This window comes from Pseudovirgaria hyperparasitica (assembly GCF_010093815.1).
Source record: "Pseudovirgaria hyperparasitica strain CBS 121739 unplaced genomic scaffold EJ05scaffold_21, whole genome shotgun sequence".
Classification (NCBI taxonomy): Eukaryota; Fungi; Ascomycota; class Dothideomycetes; order Acrospermales; family Acrospermaceae; genus Pseudovirgaria; species Pseudovirgaria hyperparasitica.
The window spans coordinates 198,988-218,195 of NW_022985569.1; the positions used below are offsets into that span (position 1 = coordinate 198,988).

At 49.9% G+C, this 19,208-nt stretch overlaps 7 protein-coding genes across 7 annotated transcripts; 3 read left to right on the plus strand and 4 right to left on the minus strand.

Annotated features, from left to right (window-relative positions):
* Positions 1-200: 200 nt before the first annotated feature.
* EJ05DRAFT_505260 (DUF221-domain-containing protein) lies at positions 201-4,085 on the minus strand (the record flags this gene model as incomplete). Its single annotated transcript, XM_033747689.1, has 3 exons — positions 201-1,408; positions 1,470-3,880; positions 3,937-4,085. 3 exons carry the CDS (start codon positions 4,083-4,085, stop codon positions 201-203), a joined length of 3,768 nt encoding a protein of 1,255 aa, XP_033595703.1.
* Positions 4,086-6,347: 2,262 nt separating this feature from the next.
* Positions 6,348-8,561, plus strand: EJ05DRAFT_224500 (uncharacterized protein). Its single transcript, XM_033739926.1, has 2 exons — positions 6,348-6,911; positions 6,968-8,561. Exons 1-2 carry the CDS (start codon positions 6,602-6,604, stop codon positions 8,131-8,133), a joined length of 1,476 nt encoding a protein of 491 aa, XP_033595704.1. The 5' UTR covers positions 6,348-6,601; the 3' UTR covers positions 8,134-8,561.
* On the minus strand, positions 8,516-9,457 carry EJ05DRAFT_480604 (LSM domain-containing protein). Its single transcript, XM_033744896.1, has 2 exons — positions 9,114-9,457; positions 8,516-9,023 (listed from the first exon to the last, which is right to left on the minus strand). The coding sequence occupies exons 1-2, from the start codon at positions 9,376-9,378 to the stop codon at positions 8,989-8,991; spliced, it is 300 nt and encodes a 99-aa protein (XP_033595705.1). The 5' UTR covers positions 9,379-9,457; the 3' UTR covers positions 8,516-8,988.
* Positions 9,458-9,926: 469 nt separating this feature from the next.
* EJ05DRAFT_423014 (uncharacterized protein) lies at positions 9,927-12,263 on the minus strand (the record flags this gene model as incomplete). The annotated part of the gene is made up of 1 exon (XM_033741483.1): positions 9,927-12,263. A coding segment is annotated over one exon (2,337 nt), but the record flags the coding sequence as incomplete, so codon positions are not given.
* Positions 12,264-13,782: 1,519 nt separating this feature from the next.
* EJ05DRAFT_480606 (ribulose-phosphate 3-epimeras-like protein) lies at positions 13,783-15,352 on the plus strand. The gene is made up of 4 exons (XM_033744897.1): positions 13,783-14,074; positions 14,132-14,260; positions 14,493-14,741; positions 14,880-15,352. Exons 1-4 carry the CDS (start codon positions 13,961-13,963, stop codon positions 15,141-15,143), a joined length of 756 nt encoding a protein of 251 aa, XP_033595707.1. The 5' UTR covers positions 13,783-13,960; the 3' UTR covers positions 15,144-15,352.
* On the minus strand, positions 14,983-17,388 carry EJ05DRAFT_533717 (uncharacterized protein). Its single transcript, XM_033749136.1, has 2 exons — positions 16,940-17,388; positions 14,983-16,850 (listed from the first exon to the last, which is right to left on the minus strand). Exons 1-2 carry the CDS (start codon positions 17,135-17,137, stop codon positions 15,414-15,416), a joined length of 1,635 nt encoding a protein of 544 aa, XP_033595708.1. The 5' UTR covers positions 17,138-17,388; the 3' UTR covers positions 14,983-15,413.
* Positions 17,389-17,986: 598 nt separating this feature from the next.
* EJ05DRAFT_445168 (protein phosphatase methylesteras-like protein 1) lies at positions 17,987-19,173 on the plus strand (the record flags this gene model as incomplete). The annotated part of the gene is made up of 2 exons (XM_033742165.1): positions 17,987-18,956; positions 19,007-19,173. The coding sequence occupies 2 exons, from the start codon at positions 17,987-17,989 to the stop codon at positions 19,171-19,173; spliced, it is 1,137 nt and encodes a 378-aa protein (XP_033595709.1).
* Between the last annotated feature and the right edge of the window lie 35 nt (positions 19,174-19,208).

The window sequence follows — 19,208 nt, forward strand, 5'->3', positions numbered from 1 at the left end:
AAGTAGGTAGAAGTGAAACACCTGGCATACATAGGATGCATAGGACTATTCAATAGTACCAATCACGTAACCCTGAAAGCACAGTCCCGGATCTGCCATGAGCAACCTGTTTATTCATATTTTACCTAGGTAATTACCATGTATCTTAGGCGCCACGCTATGCCTTTAACCGGGGGGGAATCTTCACCACCGCCACTACCTCACAACTTAATCAGTCTTTCTTCATTGAAATCTGGCGGCCGCATTAGCGTCTGCTGATTCACCTTCCCATTTCTCTTCAACCCAGCTCCCTCATTACTAATCCAAATATATTGGCTCAACTCCTCACTTGATGCAACAAGCTTGATCTCAAATTCACTAATACCAGCCTTGTCTTTCGGTATCCATACTGCAGGCCGCGTCGCTCGCAGCGCGCGATGTCGGAACGCCTTATTGACCAAAATATCGCGCTCTTCGCTAGTAAGGTCTTCTAATTCATCGTTCATGCCGTGATAATAGCGCTCTTCGACAGGTTTTTGCGCCTCGACGTCAGCTTCCTCCTCTGCAAGAGCATCAGTTCCACGGCGATGATGTGCTACGCGACGGGCGATCTTCGCGGTGGACATGACGGCGCCATCGACAGCAGAGCCGAGTGATTCACCGATAGCTTTGTCCACACGTGAGAAGGCCCCGTCGGGCTCGTTTGCATCTTCTCTGGCCAAGGTCTTATCTGTATGTGCTGTGTGATACACGTTAGATGACGACCTTTGGCTAGATCTTGAGGTCCATGATGGCTTGCGCTCGCGACCAGTGCCGATCACCTTAGGTGAGAGGTTCAGGTCTGACGATGAGAGTTTGGGTGACCCGGGCAGTTGGTGCCCCTGTTTAAGAGCTTCAATACGTTTGCTTTCTGCCTCCTCGAGAGCCTTGTTTTCCGCCTCCTCCCTGCGCTCGCGATGTTCAAGCACCCATTGAAGGTTTTCGCCCTCCAATTTTCTACGTTCGTCAGGTGAAAGCTCTTCGCCGTCGTGTCGGCGAGCTTGTAAAGCAGCAAATTCCTCATCCCGTTCCACAGCGTCATCTTCCATCGTGATAGGGATGTATCTGTACAGAGGGCTGAAGTGTTTGTTGAGAGCTAATTGATAAAGGAGAAGTAGGACCGCAAGAATGACGACAATGATAGCTTGTGGAATGCAGACCTGATTTCCTTGGGCGTCTTGTGCAAGCAGGAAAAGACCGAACCAGCAGAGATGCATAGTGTATAGACCTGTAAATAGCTGAATCACAGCTCGAGGGAATAGCAGACCGCCGGTATCGTTGATGTATCTGTTCACATATAGTGCATTATACCGGTGAACGACCCAGAACAAAGCATAGGTGATAGTGATGAACACGAGGATGAGTGGGGCGATGACAGAATAAACGATGCCTTGAATACTAGTTAGCAAGCGCTTCTAATTCGGTGTTGCATATTCAGGGAGTATCCTCACCAATTACGGCAAAATTGGTATACACAGGGAAGAATGTTCCCCATTGGATGCTTGGTAGCTTTGTCGACCTATTGAATAAAGACCGTGGCGAAGAATCAAACCATCGGCTCCACAAATACATCATAAAAATGTTGAAGCCCTGTAGGATGGCGCCAGCACTCACTGAAAGCGCTTGTAGGACAATGTAGGAGAAGAAGTAATTAGCTGCCAGTGGGAGCTGCTGGGCGAGGATGTTGGGAATGCTCGTCACTGTTGTGTCGCCTGAGAACAGATCGAGGATCGTAGAGATACCTGTGGCAAAAGTGGCGACCAGGAAAACTTGAACGAAGAGGAAAACGAAATAATAGAGTTGGACTCTTAGTTCGAGTTCGTTTCCAGTCCTCATACCTTGTATGGCAGTGAGTAGCCGAAGGATGAGAGGTAGCAGGACAAGTAAGAGACCCAGTAAGGCAGGGGGAAGGATACCCTGTATCAGCGATTTGGCCGCTTTTGGCCATGAGTTGACGAAGTCGAGCCAGGAATATGTATCTGCAACGTCGTCAAGGTTGGAAAGAGCACCAGTGAACGCCACTGGAAACGCCCACAGGATCACGAGACCAACAACAGCTGCTTGAACAAGGACTGTCTTGATCCATGAGAACCACCATGGCGTTGAAAGACTGTCCCATCGTACGTCATCAGGGGAGATCTCAACTGTCCTGGGAGTCATCTGAAGCGGTACGTGATGGTTCAGCGATTGACAAGCCATATGTGCGGCGACTTGATGATTAAATTGAATGAACGCAGAGTTCATCAATGGAAACCGCTCGGGATCACTCTGGAACCTCTCAATGTGTTTGTTATACACAGCGAGGGCAACAGTGAGATAGTCAATAGAGTCCACTTTGGTGCCAACTTTTGGTATCCAGTTTAACAACGGCGAAGGGTGCACGTGTGTGGTTGGGCGGTCGCTCTCCTTGACGTACTTGGTGCATGGGGGATTTAATTCTGCAGTGTATCGACGCCGGCGCTCGGTTTCTGCCTTGCTTAGCTCTATAAGTTCCTTTTTGGTGGGCATTTCTTCTTCCAAAGAATTGACGAAGAAACCAACGACAGTTCCCAAGAAGCCGCTTTTCTTTTGAGTGGGCTTGGCGTCAGGAATTTTCGTCTTGGTATCTATCGTTGATTCTCCAGACGTTCTAAGTTTGAGATCATGCAGCGGATACTCGTCTCCTTCGCGTACTTGGGATTGCACACCCTGGTGTTGCGACTTGAAGCTTTTGTTTCCAAAAAGCCCTCTTTTGGGGTATGATTCTTCTTCTGCTGGCTGCTCTTGCGCTGCAGGTATTGGGGCGAAATCGTTCGAACCTGATGATTCTCTAGCCGCACCACTGGTTGACCCCTGTTCTACATTGGGCAGATCTTTTTCGATGGGAGCTTCAGTCGCATCCTCGTTCAGTCCGTTCCCCTTTCCACGAGTAAATGTATCAGTAACTCCCTCACGGACATAGTGGCCAAATCGATTAACGCCATGACCCACCGCTCCGACTCCGCGACCCAGCCCCTGGCCGACAGCACCAAAGCCTCCCGCCACGTCTGAGAGCAGGTCATTCTTCTTCTTTGCTTCTAATGTCTTTCCTACATTCTCGAATGATCCGGAGCCCTCGCGTCCGAGCGCTTCGTCGAGAGTCTTCGCAATCTGATGAGGGTTGCCCGTACTCATCCCAGGTTCTTCATGCACATCCATGTCCGCCGGGGAAACTCCGGACGTCTTGCTCGATTGTCTGTAGAATTCTACGTGGCCAGCTTCAATCAAGTTCGCATGAGCATTCTCAAGATCAGAGGCTATGCTCTCTCTGGCACTAACCAGCGAATCAAGTTCCCCATAGTCTCTATTGATCCATATATTGCGAACACCACCGGGAAAGACGTCGTAAAGTCCATCAAGGGCTTCTCGTGTCAGCCATCTCCTTCCGATATTGGTGACTAGAACTGTCGTGGCTGATGCTCGCAGCCTATGTTGTGGAGAAGTCAGGTAGGCTTGACGTATACGGATATAGCCCCGTAGTTCCCCGAACATGATGTAACAAATGTAAATGTCCAGACAGAGGATGGCAACCAGATGCACCCATTTTCTGCTTTGATCATTTGCGCCAATATTTGAAACGGAGAACTTGTTCACGCCGCTGTGAGGTTTATCTTTCAGATTGACGCTGTTGATCGGAAGAAGGATAGGTAGTAATACGCAAGCTGCGGGAACGAATATCTTGAGAAGCATGCGGAGGTAGCGAAGAAAGAAATAGGCGTCCAGGCCGCATTTCTCTATAAATTCCATATTAGAGGTCTTGAATATTGATACGACCCAGCCGAATATGCCGGGACGTGCATCGGGAATCCTCTCTTTTTCAGGTACGAGATATGTTTTGGGCGAACTGCTTCGTGTCAGATCATGTCCATTTAGCGTATCAAATATTTCAGAGTGACGTACTATATTCTCTTCAATCGTAACCGGAAGAAGTTAAACAGTAGGAACTGTACACCGAATGCAGCTGCTCCCGTACCTATCGAGGCCAGTAGAGTCCCAAATGATATGTTCTCGTCGCCCAATGCAGTTCTTGAGTTACTAGCATTGTCCATCGCAGCGGAGGTAGGCTGGCACGAATGCAAGCCGGATTGTGTGGAGCAAGGTATGGTTATGCGAAGCCAGTGACGGATCAAAGCCGTAAATGCATGCAAAAACTCGACGATGCTATTGTAGTGCTGTTTCATGAATAGTGAGTATATTGAATGCTTGATTTGCACACTAGCAGCTTTCCATTACTTACAACGCGCACTTGGCGAACCAGCAGGTAGCGATGATGTAGCGAGAGAAGGAGACGCCGGAGCCAATCCAAATTCCATCGAAACTTCTTTAGGCTAGGTAAATGATTCGGGAGAGGACTGGGGGAAGTGTGCTTGTGGCAAAGGATCGGGATCAGGTTTATTATGTAGGGCCGACAGAAAGCAAAGAGAGTTTAGGGTAAAAGACCGAAGAAGAGGATAAAAGGAGTTTGAGGTAATAAAGGACTGAACCAAGATCGAAACAAAGAGACACCCAGAAGCAAAAGCCGCCCAGCATTACGCGCGCGACCACGCGCTGTCTAGTTACGTCATTTGAATTTGGGCAATTACCTAGGTACCTTCCAGGTTAAGTACCTGGGTACTAGATCGTGTGCAAATCGTGCTTAGGTAAGTGTGAAACAGGACTACCACAGTGACAATGAGAAGGACGTTTCACCAGCATAGGCTTTCTGCAACTTCTGTCTTCAAGGGAACGGTTTCAACGTAAAAGGCCCGATCGTGCTATATTTTTGGTGAGCAGTAGATCAATAACTGCACGGATTTTCCCGATCGTGTCGAGCGAGCCTTGCCAGGCTTAGTGCAAGGAGTTGCCTTGCATCCGGATGCGCATCGAGCAGAGACTTTTGATGGTATTACAACTACGTCTAATCAAGACTCGGGGCCAACGACAACTCATGTATAACTTATTGAATCTTGTACGCCTAAACCTGTCGTTGGAAAGTTGCTAGCAGCACTGAAGGGCTTAATCGACGGGCGCCTCGAAGAACCTGGCTGATATCTCAGTCCTTGCCTGACACCCGTACGAGTGAGTCATGGCTCGTCTCTGAACTCGGGAGTAATTAGCATACGGATAGGCTCTACTGTTTGGGATATATATCAAATGGTCTTCCGTTTGAGCTACATCTTTCCACAATCATAGCTTGTAATGACAGCTAGGCCTTCCGTCAACCTTTGGCAGCAACGCCACGTAGCACGTATCAATGTTTAATTCGCGCTGGTTACGGGTCCTATACACTGCCAGATGAATAATACGGTTTCAGATACAGAGACGACTATTTGATCAGGCTCGCACAGAAGGATCACGCAATTGACTGGCGAAATACACAATTGCAGACCTCATAACAACAACGTATGAGAGCCCTTGGACACGTATGATACATTCCAGATACGACATCGCCTTGGGTAGTTAGCATAAGCAACCAGTCGCATTGGGGAAATATTCCATGTGGTATACAGAGTGGGCATCGGACTTATGCTGTGTGCACTAGCATGTAATATGTGCATTGAATGATTTGTCTATTTGATGCTCGGGACAAATGGCGTAATATGGTGTTGCAGGTTGCCAAAGGCAAACGACATACATCATCATCCTGCTGGTTGATGTAAACCATATATGCTACCTACACAGAAACGTCCGTGTGCTCGAACAAACTATTACTAAATTTAACGTTGTGTGAATTCGATGACTGAGTGCTGGTGAGGGGTTGGTGTTTCTATTACCCCCATGATTCCCAACAGAGATTTTGTTTGGTAATGAGTTCGTCACGCGCAGCTACGCTCTGGCTTCTGAGTAATGCAATGGCGCGTCTATACTGGCGACTGGCTGGCGAGAAGCTTCGTCTTTCTCCGCGGCGAGCCCAAAGACAAGAAGATCAAGGGACGCATCAAGCTTGCGTTTTCGACGTTGACCATGGATAGATGTAATGAATTGAGTTGAAATTATTGAACAGGCGAGCGAGCAGGTAGGGGAGGATCTGCAATTGAATGATGGATCTCTAGCGTCCAGGATGTGATCACACGCCATTCGAGGGGCATCAAGTTTAGCGGAGTGCCCAGTCAGGGCCAACCTCAAGCACGTGCACCTACAGATTCTAGCCTTTCCGTCTTCTGACTCCAGGTCAAGTACTCCAAGACTCTATATCACAAGGGTTGAAAACTCTTCGACACTGGAACCCGTACTTGGCAAAGCCGACAGTATCCTTAAGGTTATGGCATATCTTGGGCCCGGGCAGTTGGCCCTATTCCCCCAGGTTTCGCTACGAGCCGCCCGCCACCGTCCGTCGTGTTGTATTTACCACTGTAGCTATAAGGAAGGGTGTATGCCCTCGAGTTTTCTTTCCAAGCTTCTGCCGCAAAGTAAACAAACATTCACTAAGTATTGACCGCGGAGATACTCCATCCTCCATAGCCCCTCAATTACCTAAGTACTGTTTCACAACCTCACTCCTGCTACTTCGATCTTCTTCAATCATTCGGACAATTGTCAATCACGTTTTATCATCTTCCCCCAGGTATTGCTGTCTGAACCTTCAATGAACATCAACGTCTTTCCTCACGAAATCCTGTCCTCTATCCTAGTCCAAGCCGCCGAAGCAAATGCTCGGGAAGGCGTCAACTTCAGCTTTGGCCTCAGCCAAGCTCCGCTCCCGGGCCAGAAGGCTAAACTTCAACGATACGTGAAAGCTCCGCTGCGCCCAGACGTCATAAGATGGAATGCGACAGATTCTCTCCGACATGTGTGTCGTCTTTGGCACAGCTGGTCTCTCAAATATGCTCTGGACACGCTGTGGATCAAGAAGTGGAGGGGCGGCGAGCGGTGGGCTGATTTGCCCCTACGACACAGTACGTTGTCAGCATGTAGTGCGAAACCGAGCATGAGAAGCTGATGATCCTGGCAGCTCAGTATCGTCTTTATGAGATGATTGACACACATCATCCCAACGCTTACGTAGCGAAGCAACCTTACGATCACCTTACCAAGGTTGGTGAGCTTCTTGCACGGTATCCTGCTATTGCCTCGAATATCCGACGCATGTGGTTCCATGGCTTCTTCGGTGCTGGTACAGACCAGTCCATCTTCCATGTACTTCGTTGCTGCCCGAATGTCACTACAGTCACATTGCCTTGGACCGCTCTTCGTCACCTCGGCTGGCAGGAGTGGTCTTGGCTACTTGGAGACCGAGAAGGCAATCCCATTCGGTCTCTAGAGCTCCTTTCAGAGGATCTTACTCGAGTACAGATGACAGATCCTCAAAACACCATCGATTTGAAACCTCTTGATTCTACCGCAGTCAACCTAGGCCGACTCCGAAAGCTGAAGATCACTGGTGAAACTAGTTTTATGCCAGTCAAGGACAACGATCTCTTTGCTATTGCTCGCTCTGCTACGAAGCTGGAGGAATTCTATCTATCAAACATGTCAAGTGTTACGATTGATGGTGTCATGGCTATAGTAAAGGCGTCCCAATCCACTCTACGGGTGCTGGAGCATGCGCCTCGCTCCAACGATGGTTTCTGGCATCCCCATCCAGGCTCATGGTCCGAAAACGAACACATCTGCGAGCTTCTTACCAGCTGTCCGAAATTGCAAACAGTATCGCTCTCTGTGCCAACCATATGTGCAAAGCTCTTTGCCAACGAGAACGTCAAGTGGGAAGGAGATTTCCAGGTTCGATCGCTGCACATATGCGGACACACAGACAGTCATACTCATGCCGCAAAGGCGGACTTTCGTAATCTTCTTGTCGAGGCTCGCGCACTCGCAAAGTCTAAGGCTAGATCGACGATTCCAAAGGAGCTCTTCATTGAGATTTTCTTCGCCGATTTCATCTTCGAGCCCCATCTCAGTATCGTACATGGCGACTTCCAGCTTGCGGAGCTGTCCTCTGGCAGCACATGGCCTGCGGACTATGCACGCGCTCCTTCTCGTAAAGGGCCATATGGATCGTCTGGACTATGGGAGAAAAAAGAAGAGGAAGGCATATTTGAACAGCTCGATGAAGCAGAGTTCGTCGTCGGCCTTCAACATCGCTACCTCACACTTGATCACCACAACCTCAACTGATCAATGATCTCAGCAAATGCCAGGGTCCAATCTTACAAGCCCTCGAACCACACACGATTTCCTTTGTCGCCATGTCTCGCCATAGCACTTCCAGGCGCATTATTACCATGATTCACGAAGAACCATATACCCATTTGATGCACCTTTGATACGACTAAATGGGCGACCCGTCTTGATTCTGTTGCATGGCGCCGGGGATTATGCTTTTGTTACGCATGGGTAAAGGATCAATCTCAACTCACTCACGGCCGAAGTCTTAGGTCTTCCCCTTTCATGCATAGATATCCGTATGTGCTGTGACTCGTAGGTCAGGTAGTATCGCCCAACCGAGCAATCCACGGATGTCCGTACAAAATTTAGGAAGACGACTTAAATACTGTTCGTTTTGTAATAATCATATCGTGATTGTATAATTGAACCGTCTTCTTATTCTGCAATTCGCTTTGATCTTGAAAGCCCTTCCTTTGATCATCGCGGTACGGCCTGCATCTCTGCAATATGTGCATCACATCGCCAGACATCACAATGCCCACAAGCAATATAAAGACCACAATTTCATGTGGTTATCCATTCATTCATGACTCATTCTTGGAACCTGAGACGTCCCATACAACGCCGTGCTTCTTCAAATCATACCGGCATGGGTAGTCTCCGCTCTTTACAGCCTATACACCATCACTTCCAAGCAAGATGTTATGGCCTTTGCCAACCCTCAACCCTGCCCGCCATTCCGAGTGTAAAGCCTGTCATGCATGTTGATCCTCGGGTATCGTCCCATCCAGCACTCAAATCTGTGCTCGCAATACAACGCTCCATATGCTCAGATGCCACCCTTTCGTCAGGATTCTGTCCATCTCACTGCTTGGCCTTGGCCGTGACCTGTTGTGCTTCTGTTCTGTAATCAGCCTTATTCCACTTCTCTCTTTCTCTAGACGCCATGAATTGCCCCCTCCAATCGCCTGACCGCGCGACGCACTCACCTCGTCTACTCGCGTCCTCCAACAGCGCTGTGTCAACGCTCCCGGCCGGCAGATGCACGTAGCGTACCACGCTCCCGCGGATGAACACATTCTTGACAGAGCTCAGGTGTGGGTAGTGTAGGTCGTCGACCACGCTGATGTCGTCGAGTTTGATATTCAGATACTGGTCGACGGATTTGAGGGTGCCGCGAATAGAGATGTCGTTTTTGAGCTCGACCGTGACCGAGTGGTCAACAAGGGTTTTGAAGAAGGAGAAGAAGAGCATTGTGTGGGTCGGGCGGAGGTTCGGGGATGAAAGTTAAGCTTCACAGGAAGATCAGAGAATATTGTGTAAGTATCTAAACTTGGTACGTAGGTAGGTAGACTAGGTGAATCGCGAAGTCTTGGCGCTCAGCAAGATGGATCATGCGCTGGACAGGATGTATTGTACACATCTTCGTACAGCTTTGGACAGCGCCAGCTCACCGTACGTATTTACAGGGCTGCTTGTCGCTGTACATGTTACGATAGCAGAGAGTCGTCGTATATCAAGTTCCATCATATTTTCTGTATACGACAACGCCGTGACTATATACACAGAGGCATAAGACGCGTAGGAGAAAGATTACAGTATCTGCTAAGGAGATATAGGGTATTGGAGAAACATAGAGCAATCTAAGATCACTAATTTCGCTTCGGCGTGTTCCACACTCGTCTCCTTCGTCACGCCAACCCAGCTCCAATTCACGGTCCCGCTGCTTGAAAGAGTGTATCGAAGAGAAACAGGTCCAGCCAGTGTTATTACAAACGCATAACAAGCTGAAGTCAAATCGGCTTCCGTGCCCATCCACTCAAAAGTCTCCATCCAGCCCCATGCTTGGGCCCTTCCTCCATCACTGCCGCCACGCCCTCTAGTTGCTTCTCCTCCGCTTTCCCCATCTCTGTTTGCATCTTGATCAGCCAGCGTTCCCACATCCACGAGCCGACAAGACCCGTTATAGCGGCGACGTCTGCCGTACACCCCATCAGATCTGCCTCCACGACGACCCCGTCGGTTGTGATCGTTCTGTCGAGACTTGGACCCGCGTTGACTTTCTCGGTCCAGTTAGCCGCAGGTATTCCCATGGGTAGGAACGTCCATGAGCGCTTGATATCCTTGAATCCAGCAAGATTCAAGCGTGGGACAAATGTCCTTGTTGGCAGGGGGTCGTAGCCGCGTGTTTTAAGATTGTACCCAAATTCGACAGACATAGCCAAGGCTAGCGGACCACCGTGCATGATGTCGGAGTCCAGCGCTGTGAACTCTAGGTATCCTCCAGGCCGCAGGCATCGCATACATTCCTTCAAACACAGATCCAGCTCATCGGTCTTCTTGCCCGTGGGCTTATCGGTCTTGAGCAATGCGTACAAGCTGCGGGCCGAGATGACATCAAAATGATTTGATGGGAACGGAAAGGTCCAGTAGTTAGGAACAACAGTGTGTTTGTGGTTTTCGGGCCCTTCCACGTCCATCTGAGCTTCTGTTGTCGCAGTGTAAACAGTGGCATGTGGGTGATCAAAGCATACTTGCCATGCCCAGTCGCAGACTGTCTTTCCGCCAACATCGAGGATGCGAGGCGATGTTGCGCGCGAAAGAGCTCTTGATGCAACCGGGGTGATCAATTTACCACCGTTCAAGAACTTTATTGCCTCGAGTACCCAGACTGCCGGGCGCACTTGATCCAGAGCTTGTTTCTCCTTTTGAGCTCGAGCGATTCGTTCCTTGAGAACAGTTGAATCGTCGCTGTAAAAAGATGACACCGGTCGTGGAGGCACGGGGCGGGCGACGGTACTAATCTCGTAAAGACCCAGCAGTTGTTTACGATGAACATGTGCCATGTGTCGTCGCATAGTATGAAGAGCATCAGCTCTGATTTGGCGTTGAATGTACACATCTCTCTTCTGGGTCGAGTCCCATAAATGAGCGAAAGCCTCGACAAATACCGTCTCCTTGGTCTCCTTCTCCTCTGTTGATGATGCGGAAATTGGCAAGGCTTCATCAATAAATCGCACAGATTTCTTGGACGGCGAGCAAACCGAGTGCTCTGCGGAATTAGATCGATTGCGTGACCTATCGCTGCGGCCTTCAATGGGACTAGGAGCCGGATCGGGTTGGATAAGCGCAGCCAAGTAGGAGACCTGCGCGTTGAGCCATGTTCCAGTGCGATCGATGTTAGCTCCTGCCTTGATTTGCAGACCCTCGGGATAGTTTGGGTCGTATTCTGTGCGTACGCTGTCATTACGCTGGATCTCCATCACTTCAAGCGGCTCGTCAGCTTGTTCCGAAGACATGGCTATGGCTTTGGCTGTCAGCGGGCCAGACCCATTTGACGACGGGACCCCGAGAACACGCGAAACAATATCGTCCGCAGATGTTCTCCAAGGTACACCGTAGAATTCCTCGGCAACAGTCGTTGACGGCACAGCATCCTCGGTTGGGGCAGTGCTCCAGGTGTGCCGCGTGTTTGAATCCAGTGAAGAGAAAAACCCTCCCGGTGACGGTATGGACAAGGCAGAGAGCGGGTCCTCACCAGTGTTGTTAACAGGCGTGGGGAACAGCCCACTAACATTCCTTACGTGATCAACTTGTTCCATCTCCGCACTCGGCATCTCTTCCCATTCTGAATCTTCCACGGGTTCAAGATGATCTCCGGGGCCTGAAAGGGAATGGAGGGTCTGCAAGGCCTGTGGGTGCAGCTGAGTGGGTGGAAGCCAGTCCGCCTCGCTAGTATTATGCTTATGCAAGTCTGGAGTAGAAGGGCAACTCAGCTTATCAAGCTCTTCAGAGGTGAAGCTTCCGTCCAGGGAAGGTGTCGCGCTGCCATTTGGTACTTGAACAGCTCGCGCCGCTATCATCTGCATAAGTCCGGCGGCAGGTGATTTTAGTGGTGTCGGAAGGGCAGGAGATATTGGCGCACAGGTGCTCTTTAATTTCTGGATGGTCGGCCAGTTTGACGGTGAGGGTATCGTAATTGATGGATATCGACTTCGACTACTTCTCGCCGAGCTACTTGGCGGGTCACGATTGACAATCTTCTTCAAGGAAGCCGAAATCTTAAGCGGTACTTCCTCAGCTTCATCGTCGCTAACATCATATAGTGAATCGAAGGACGGTCTCCGATGTCGGTTCCGAGGCTGTTGTCGCTGTTCTTCCCACGGATCCGACAATGATGACGGTGTCGACACCTCGGAAATAGGTGATGGCTCATTCTGTTCCTGGGTTGGCCGAGGGCTGTGCTGTGTCTGTATAGCCTTCGGAGTGGTGATATCGTCCGTCATGGGCGGCGACATCATACCAGGTCTTGGGAACTGTGCGATAAGTCGAGGAGTGTCTTGAGATTCGTCGTCAATGACGGTGTTTAATGTACTTCGATGGCAGTCATTGGGGTATGTGCGAGGTACATGGCTAAGCTGATAAGCAGTCTGAGGGAGTATATAGAAGCTCATATTTGCGAAGGTCAGCTACGGCTTCCCTCCAAGCGATGGATATGGTAGCAAGGGTGGTGCTAGACCGAGTAGCTAGTAGCAAGGGGGGAATTAATGGTTGAGCCACCAACAACAGAAATATTAAGAAATTAATAGACCGATCAACGGTATGTAGACTGGAGTGGATAAGAATGCTGAAAGCAAGGATGCTTCGATCTACGAAGACTGGGATAAGAAAGGAAAGGTAAGGGAAGAGCAACGGAATGAACGAAAAGGAAGAGTGACTCGAGCAAGAGGTTGGTTGAGAGAAAGCGGCACGGCGGTCAGTAGGTATAAATTCGACCGGCCAGCAGACCTTGGAGCTTCGTCATGGCGGACGTTACGTTTGCCGATGCAGAACAGAAGAGGATCCCATTGAATTGCATGGCGGCAAGAGACCAGAACGAGCGTCTCGCACAGAGGCCTGAAGAGTAATTAGTGCGAGCACGGCTTACACTATACGACGTGGCCATGATATGGAGGACAGGAGGATGAGGAATATGATTGGCTGCAAGGGGATGATTGGCACACAAAATAGGATGGCAGGCGAAGCGCCGGGGGTAGGGAATCGTTCGCGAGCGGGTACGGACAGAGGGTCCCTGGTTGCTGATGATGCAGATGGTGGCAGATTCAGCAGTAGTGTGTGTATAGTGTATATTCCAGTATTGCAGCAAGCAAGAAAGTGAATGCTAGCTAGTATTGACGTTGACCAACAGCAGCGACTGGAAGCGCGGACGTCTGGAAGCGCCCAATCCAGAGATCCATGTTGTGTTCTGTTGTTTTAGCGCCCACGAGTGATACCCACTCTTCCCGTAGCCAATCACGACGCCGAAATCATGGGTCTTCTTCCAAGTCTGACTCTACTGCTCAGCAAAGCACAAGATGCAATTACTGGCATTGGCATTATAATTTGTTGTTGTGGTGGTACACGGCAGTTATATGTGGGGCAAGCTCTTGTCTATAGGTACTGACCATACGCAGTCTCTCCCGTAATGACAACACTACATCTCACTGCCGGAGAACATCCATGGACGTTTTGTCTTTGATCGGAGCCGTCTTACATATAATACGAGACGTTTGCTGCTATCCTCGCCCTGGTCTGACACCGAATACATGCATGCAATAGGCACGATATTGAAAGACTCCAGAATGGTAGATCATCTGATGTGGACTAGTTGTTGACATACGGCGGTTGCTAGGTATATATCCATGGTGGCGATTTAAAATTCATGCCTGAGGCAGGCACGAGCTCTTGCACCCCCACCAGACGACAGTACCAAAGTGTGTGAGCAACCTGCATCTATAATCGACATCACCTTGCTGATAGCTCCGTCCAACCTTCCAGTCTCTTCTATAACAATACCATGTCGCCTCCGGCCATCATAGCACCCTCTATTCTTTCCTCTGATTTTGGTGCGTTGGGAAAAGCATGTTCAGACACGATTGAACGCGGGGCAGATTGGCTGCATGTTGACATTGTGAATAAGCGATTCCCACTGTTTGAAGATTGACCCTGCAACTGACGAAGATACCAGATGGACGGTCATTTTGTCCCCAATATGACTTTTGGTGCTCCGGTAGTCACGAAGATCCGTCCGCACGTTTCGAAACCTACCAGCGCTTACGGGCGTGGAACATTCGATTGCCACATGATGATTGCCGAAGTAGGTTACGTTCACTTGCCTCTCAGCAGTATTCTGTCCAATGGGCCCATCTGTATTTCCTCTTCGACGCCCTGTCAGTCTATTAGATAAGAACGGCCAGACCAGGCATTACCACCACTCGCTCCAAAATCCGCTCATGTATTCACCTGAAAACCCACCTGCAGCATCACGTCTCACCAAGTGAGACCCTCACTTAGCAATGCACGACTGAACTCTGACAAGTAACCCCCAGCCCAAGCGCTGGGTTCGCGAATTCCAGAAAGCTGGTTGCGACCTGTACTGCTTCCACTACGAAGCGGCCATCAACTCCACCGCCGCCGAAAGCCCCTCCGAAGACGAGCCCACCAAGACGAATCCCAAGGAGCTTGTTCGTTACATTCACTCCCTTGGCATGCAGGCAGGTATCGCCATCAAACCGTCGACAAAAGTCGACGTACTCTGGGATATCCTTGCGAGCGATATCAAAGAGGAGATTCCTGACGTAAGTTGCCCGCCTAGTACGTTTCAATAAACTTCACCCTGAACCTCGAAGCGCTTACGAAGCGCCGGACTCTTTTGTCTTCTTATCTCGATCGAAATATCAATGGCTCGTGTACATGGCAGCTGACCTTGCCTTTAGATGGTTCTGGTCATGACCGTTGAGCCCGGCTTCGGCGGGCAATCATTTATGGAGTCTGAGCTACCCAAGGTAACGGCGCTTCGGGAGAAGTATCCAGATTTGCACATCGAAGTCGACGGGGGACTCTCAGAGAAGACCATTGATCAGGCTGCTGATGCGGGTGCCAATGTCATTGTCGCTGGATCGGCAGTGTTTGGTGCGAATGACCCTGCAGAAGTCATCGCAAACTTGAGGGAGGCAGTAGAGAAGAGAAGGAAGAAGTAGAATCAGGAGTGTCGTCGAAAGCGAATGCTCACTCCGTGTGACCGTGTGGAGATGTGGCTGCAATTGTGATGTAGTTCTGCGCCCCCAAGCTTCAAAGTTGCTATTGGATTCTCGACCTGCCTGACTTAGTATACGAGAAAGAACTTTCTAGTGGTGTATAACTCGAATTATCATTAACTAAGCTACGTATTATAATGGTTTCTTAGATATAACGATATCAACCAACGTCATGCGTGACTCCTCCAAATTAATATAGACTTACTGCTAATATCATCCTGTCTTTACTTTCGCTGCTGCCGCGACCAAAAGTTTCAAATCCTTCTCCATAGTTTGTCTTCCATCGTACGTCTTCCAGACTTGATGTGGTGCTTTCTTGACACTGTCCCACGCAACGAGGTTCTTCGTGAGCTTAGACAGGTCTTCCTGCTTCTTCTCCCATTCACTATCAGTCTTGACCTTTATGCCGGACGACACGACGACCACAGGTACGCTCTGGCTTTGTATAGCTCGAGCAGATACGACCTCGTTCTTGGACAACGAATCTGCTACCAAATTCTCCTGTAGCTGCGCCTTGATAAATTTGCCAGACTGATATGCGTTGCGCCCATAGACACGGTCTTGTCTCGTACGTCCCTTGAACATGGCACCTCCAAGTCGCTCGATGCCCAGTGGTGACAACACACCCCAGCCCCATAGCACGAATCCACGTCCCGGTGAGCTCAGACGATGTAATAGATCCTCATGGTACGGATCGATCAGCATGATGCCAACAACATCATGTGGATGACGGGCTGCAAAAATACGGCTTGTGATCGTGCCTACACCAGCCCCGACGGCAATCCACGGTCCCTCCTCGCCAGCGCGGGCAAGGGCTTCGGAGAGTGCATCGGACGACATACCAGCGGAATGGGGTGAAGGGGCGTTATCGGACCAAGCGTACCCCGGACGGTCCCAGTAGCAGTAGCGAGAGATGCTACCATTCCTGTAGCTATTGTACGCCCAGTGCTCAAAGTCATATTCGGATGGGTACTCCCCTGCTTCGAGCAGAACTGTAGGTTCACGTTTGCCATGGCTTTCCGTTACGTTACCTACACAAGCAAGGTGTACTTGGTATTTGTCACCATCAACAAAGTAACGCTCTCCAGCCATTGGAAGGGAAGCATCGCGGGCTCGGAGGATGAGAGTGCCAGTCATGAGAATGACGATCACAATGTAGATGATGAGAATCACAGTGGCGAGGAAAACACCAATCCATTCAGCCAAGGTGCGGCGTGTCTCTGGACGACCAGTGAGCCGCTCCTCTTCTTCACGCTTACCCCAAGCAACGATTCTGTCGACGAACAAGCACCATATAGCCATAATTGTAGCCCAAATCACCGAGGCAAGACCAACCCAGCCTTCCTCAAATCTGACTTTTGTCACAGCCGAGATGAGAATGACGTCGATCAAAAGGAGGGTTGCAATGATGGCAGACGAAATACGCATTGCTCGTGATGGATTGGTGTAGAACAGTAGTGCAACGAAGAGATTGCCAAGCGTGAGGGTCGTATAGGAGAAATCAAAGAACCCGGAGCCACGCGAGTGCATGCCTGGAGGAGAGACGAAGATTGAGACCAGTAATAGTACCCACCATACGAATGTTACGAGGAAGAAGAGTACTGTAAGCCATCGAAGGAATCGGACGGACCAAAGATTGTAAGGAGAGACCTAGGACATTGGTCAGTGTCAATAGAACGAATCGACCAATTTCCCATATCAAATTGCAGTTGTTTCTCTTTACGGGATTTGTCACGTACAGCTGGATCATCAGGATCAAGGTATCCGTCATTGGGTGGTGGTCTTGGTTGCGCGGGAAGCAGCCTTGTGCGCTCATCTGCCTCAGGGCTGCGGTAATCTCCCGATGAACGAGGGGGAGGCGCTTCCTCGCCGGTACGTTCGTCGGCTTGACCATCAACTCCATCGCCATTCTGCTTGGAGCTCCAGAGAGATACCATGATGGTGCTGTTGGATACTATGGACCGCGAATTGGGAGGCGCCGGGTATCCCAAGAAGTCGAAGGAAAAGACACGCTGGGCTACAGGAGGTAGAAGTAATGGTAGAGGTAATGGGGAAGATGATGGTAGAGGTAATGATAGAGGCAGGAGAAGAGGTAAGTAGTCGGCAAGGAATTCCCGGCGTCATAGAGGGCGAAAAGGTGGCTGCGTCTACTCCTGCGTCTAGCCCATACTATATGTGGCTGTTTAGCTGTTTCTGATGAAGCTCGCGCAAGATGACGTTACGCCCAGCCCAACAGCGGGGACCCAGCCCCAGCCATCCAGGTTTCCTGAGCTAATTAGCCCCCCTGTTGGCCTGGCCGCAGATCGGCGCATGGAGCTATCTATGTAATTAGTTCTCTGCCGAACCTTGATATACATGGCAGAGCAGGATATAATATCAGGTATGTGTATCCATGGATATTCACTTCGGAACTTGTAGGCATGGAAGCTTCAAGTCAAGATCAGAACGCAACCGTATACCCTTCGTCGCCCCAGGTTCAGGACATCATTAGATGGACCCGTGAGAGATCAGCAACGAAACAGAACTAGCAAGGGAGGGGACGACGCCCACAGATACTCTAGTGCTTGCATGCACAATGCAACCATCCAAACCCACTCACACAGTCTGTAGCTTGCCAAACGTTCATCTATCGAAGAACAGTATACGTAAAGTACCAGCGCAAGAGTGCATCTCATCTTACGTGCCTGTCTATCACTGGTTACAAGACCGGCATCGGAGTCAGCTACGGACCTGCATGAGACTACGTCTTCTCAAGCTCTTGACATACATTCGGATTCAATATCAGCATGTCCGACCTCGCCAAGTCCTTCGCCGCAACCAAATTTGTTCCTCCTCCACCAGCTTCAGCACTTTCAGAAGATCCTGAAAGCCACTATGTCTCTGACTCCTCGTCCGCATCATCCATGTCCTCGACCGGCACATTACGCCCTACCACAGGACAAACACCTTCTGGTCCATCCATCACCTGGAATGACTACTTTACACAAGAGCTCTATCTCGAACACATTTTCGATAATAAATCTCGTGCCAAATATCATGTATACGTAACACCTCCGGATACCATTAAAGCTCCTCTCTTCGTTCTTCACCATGGAGCAGGGAGCTCTGGTATGAGCCTAGCCTTATTTGCTAGAGAACTGAAGATGCTTCTCCCAGATGCAGGTATCATATCCCTTGAGGCGCGTGAGCACGGCAGTGTGGTGTACGACGCGGAGGGCAACGTCAACAGCGATCTTTCCATCGACGTGCTGAGCTCCGATATGGTTAGCATGCTAAAGCTCACTTCAGCAAAGCTCGGCTGGCCAGAACTCCCTACAATGTTACTTGTAGGCCACTCGCTAGGAGGTGCGGTGGTTACAGAAACTGCAAAGTCTGGCGTATTAGGCGATAGAGTTCTTGGATACGCTGTACTCGACGTCGTTGAGGGTTCGGCAATGGATGCTCTGAAAAGCATGCAGTCTTATCTATCTGCGCGGCCAAAATCATTCCCTACAGTAGACGCGGCCATAGATTGGCACATCAGGTCACGCACTCTACGGAATCTCGCGTCGGCAAGAGCATCAGTCCCGCCTTTATTGATGATGATTCCGTCGGGGGTTTGGGTGTGGAAGACTGACCTTTCACGTACAGAGGCATATTGGGAGAACTGGTTCTCAGGCATGAGTAGCAAGTTTTTAACAGCAAAGGGGGCAAAGCTCCTGATGCTGGCTGGTACTGACAGATTAGACAGGGAGCTGATGATTGGGCAGATGCAAGGTCCGTATATCCGTCTTTTCAAGTGATAGCGTGCTGACACGCCTATACAGGAAAGTTTCAATTATACGTCTTCCCAACGGCAGGCCATTTCTTGCAAGAGGATCTGCCTGAGAAAACTGCTGAAGCCATTGCAGAATTTTTTCGACGGAATGATAGAAATACCCTGGTGTTGCCACCTAAAGTCTCAGACTTGATTGCGCAGGGCAAGAAGGTATGAGTGCTGCTGTTGTTAAATTACCTGTGACATGCCTG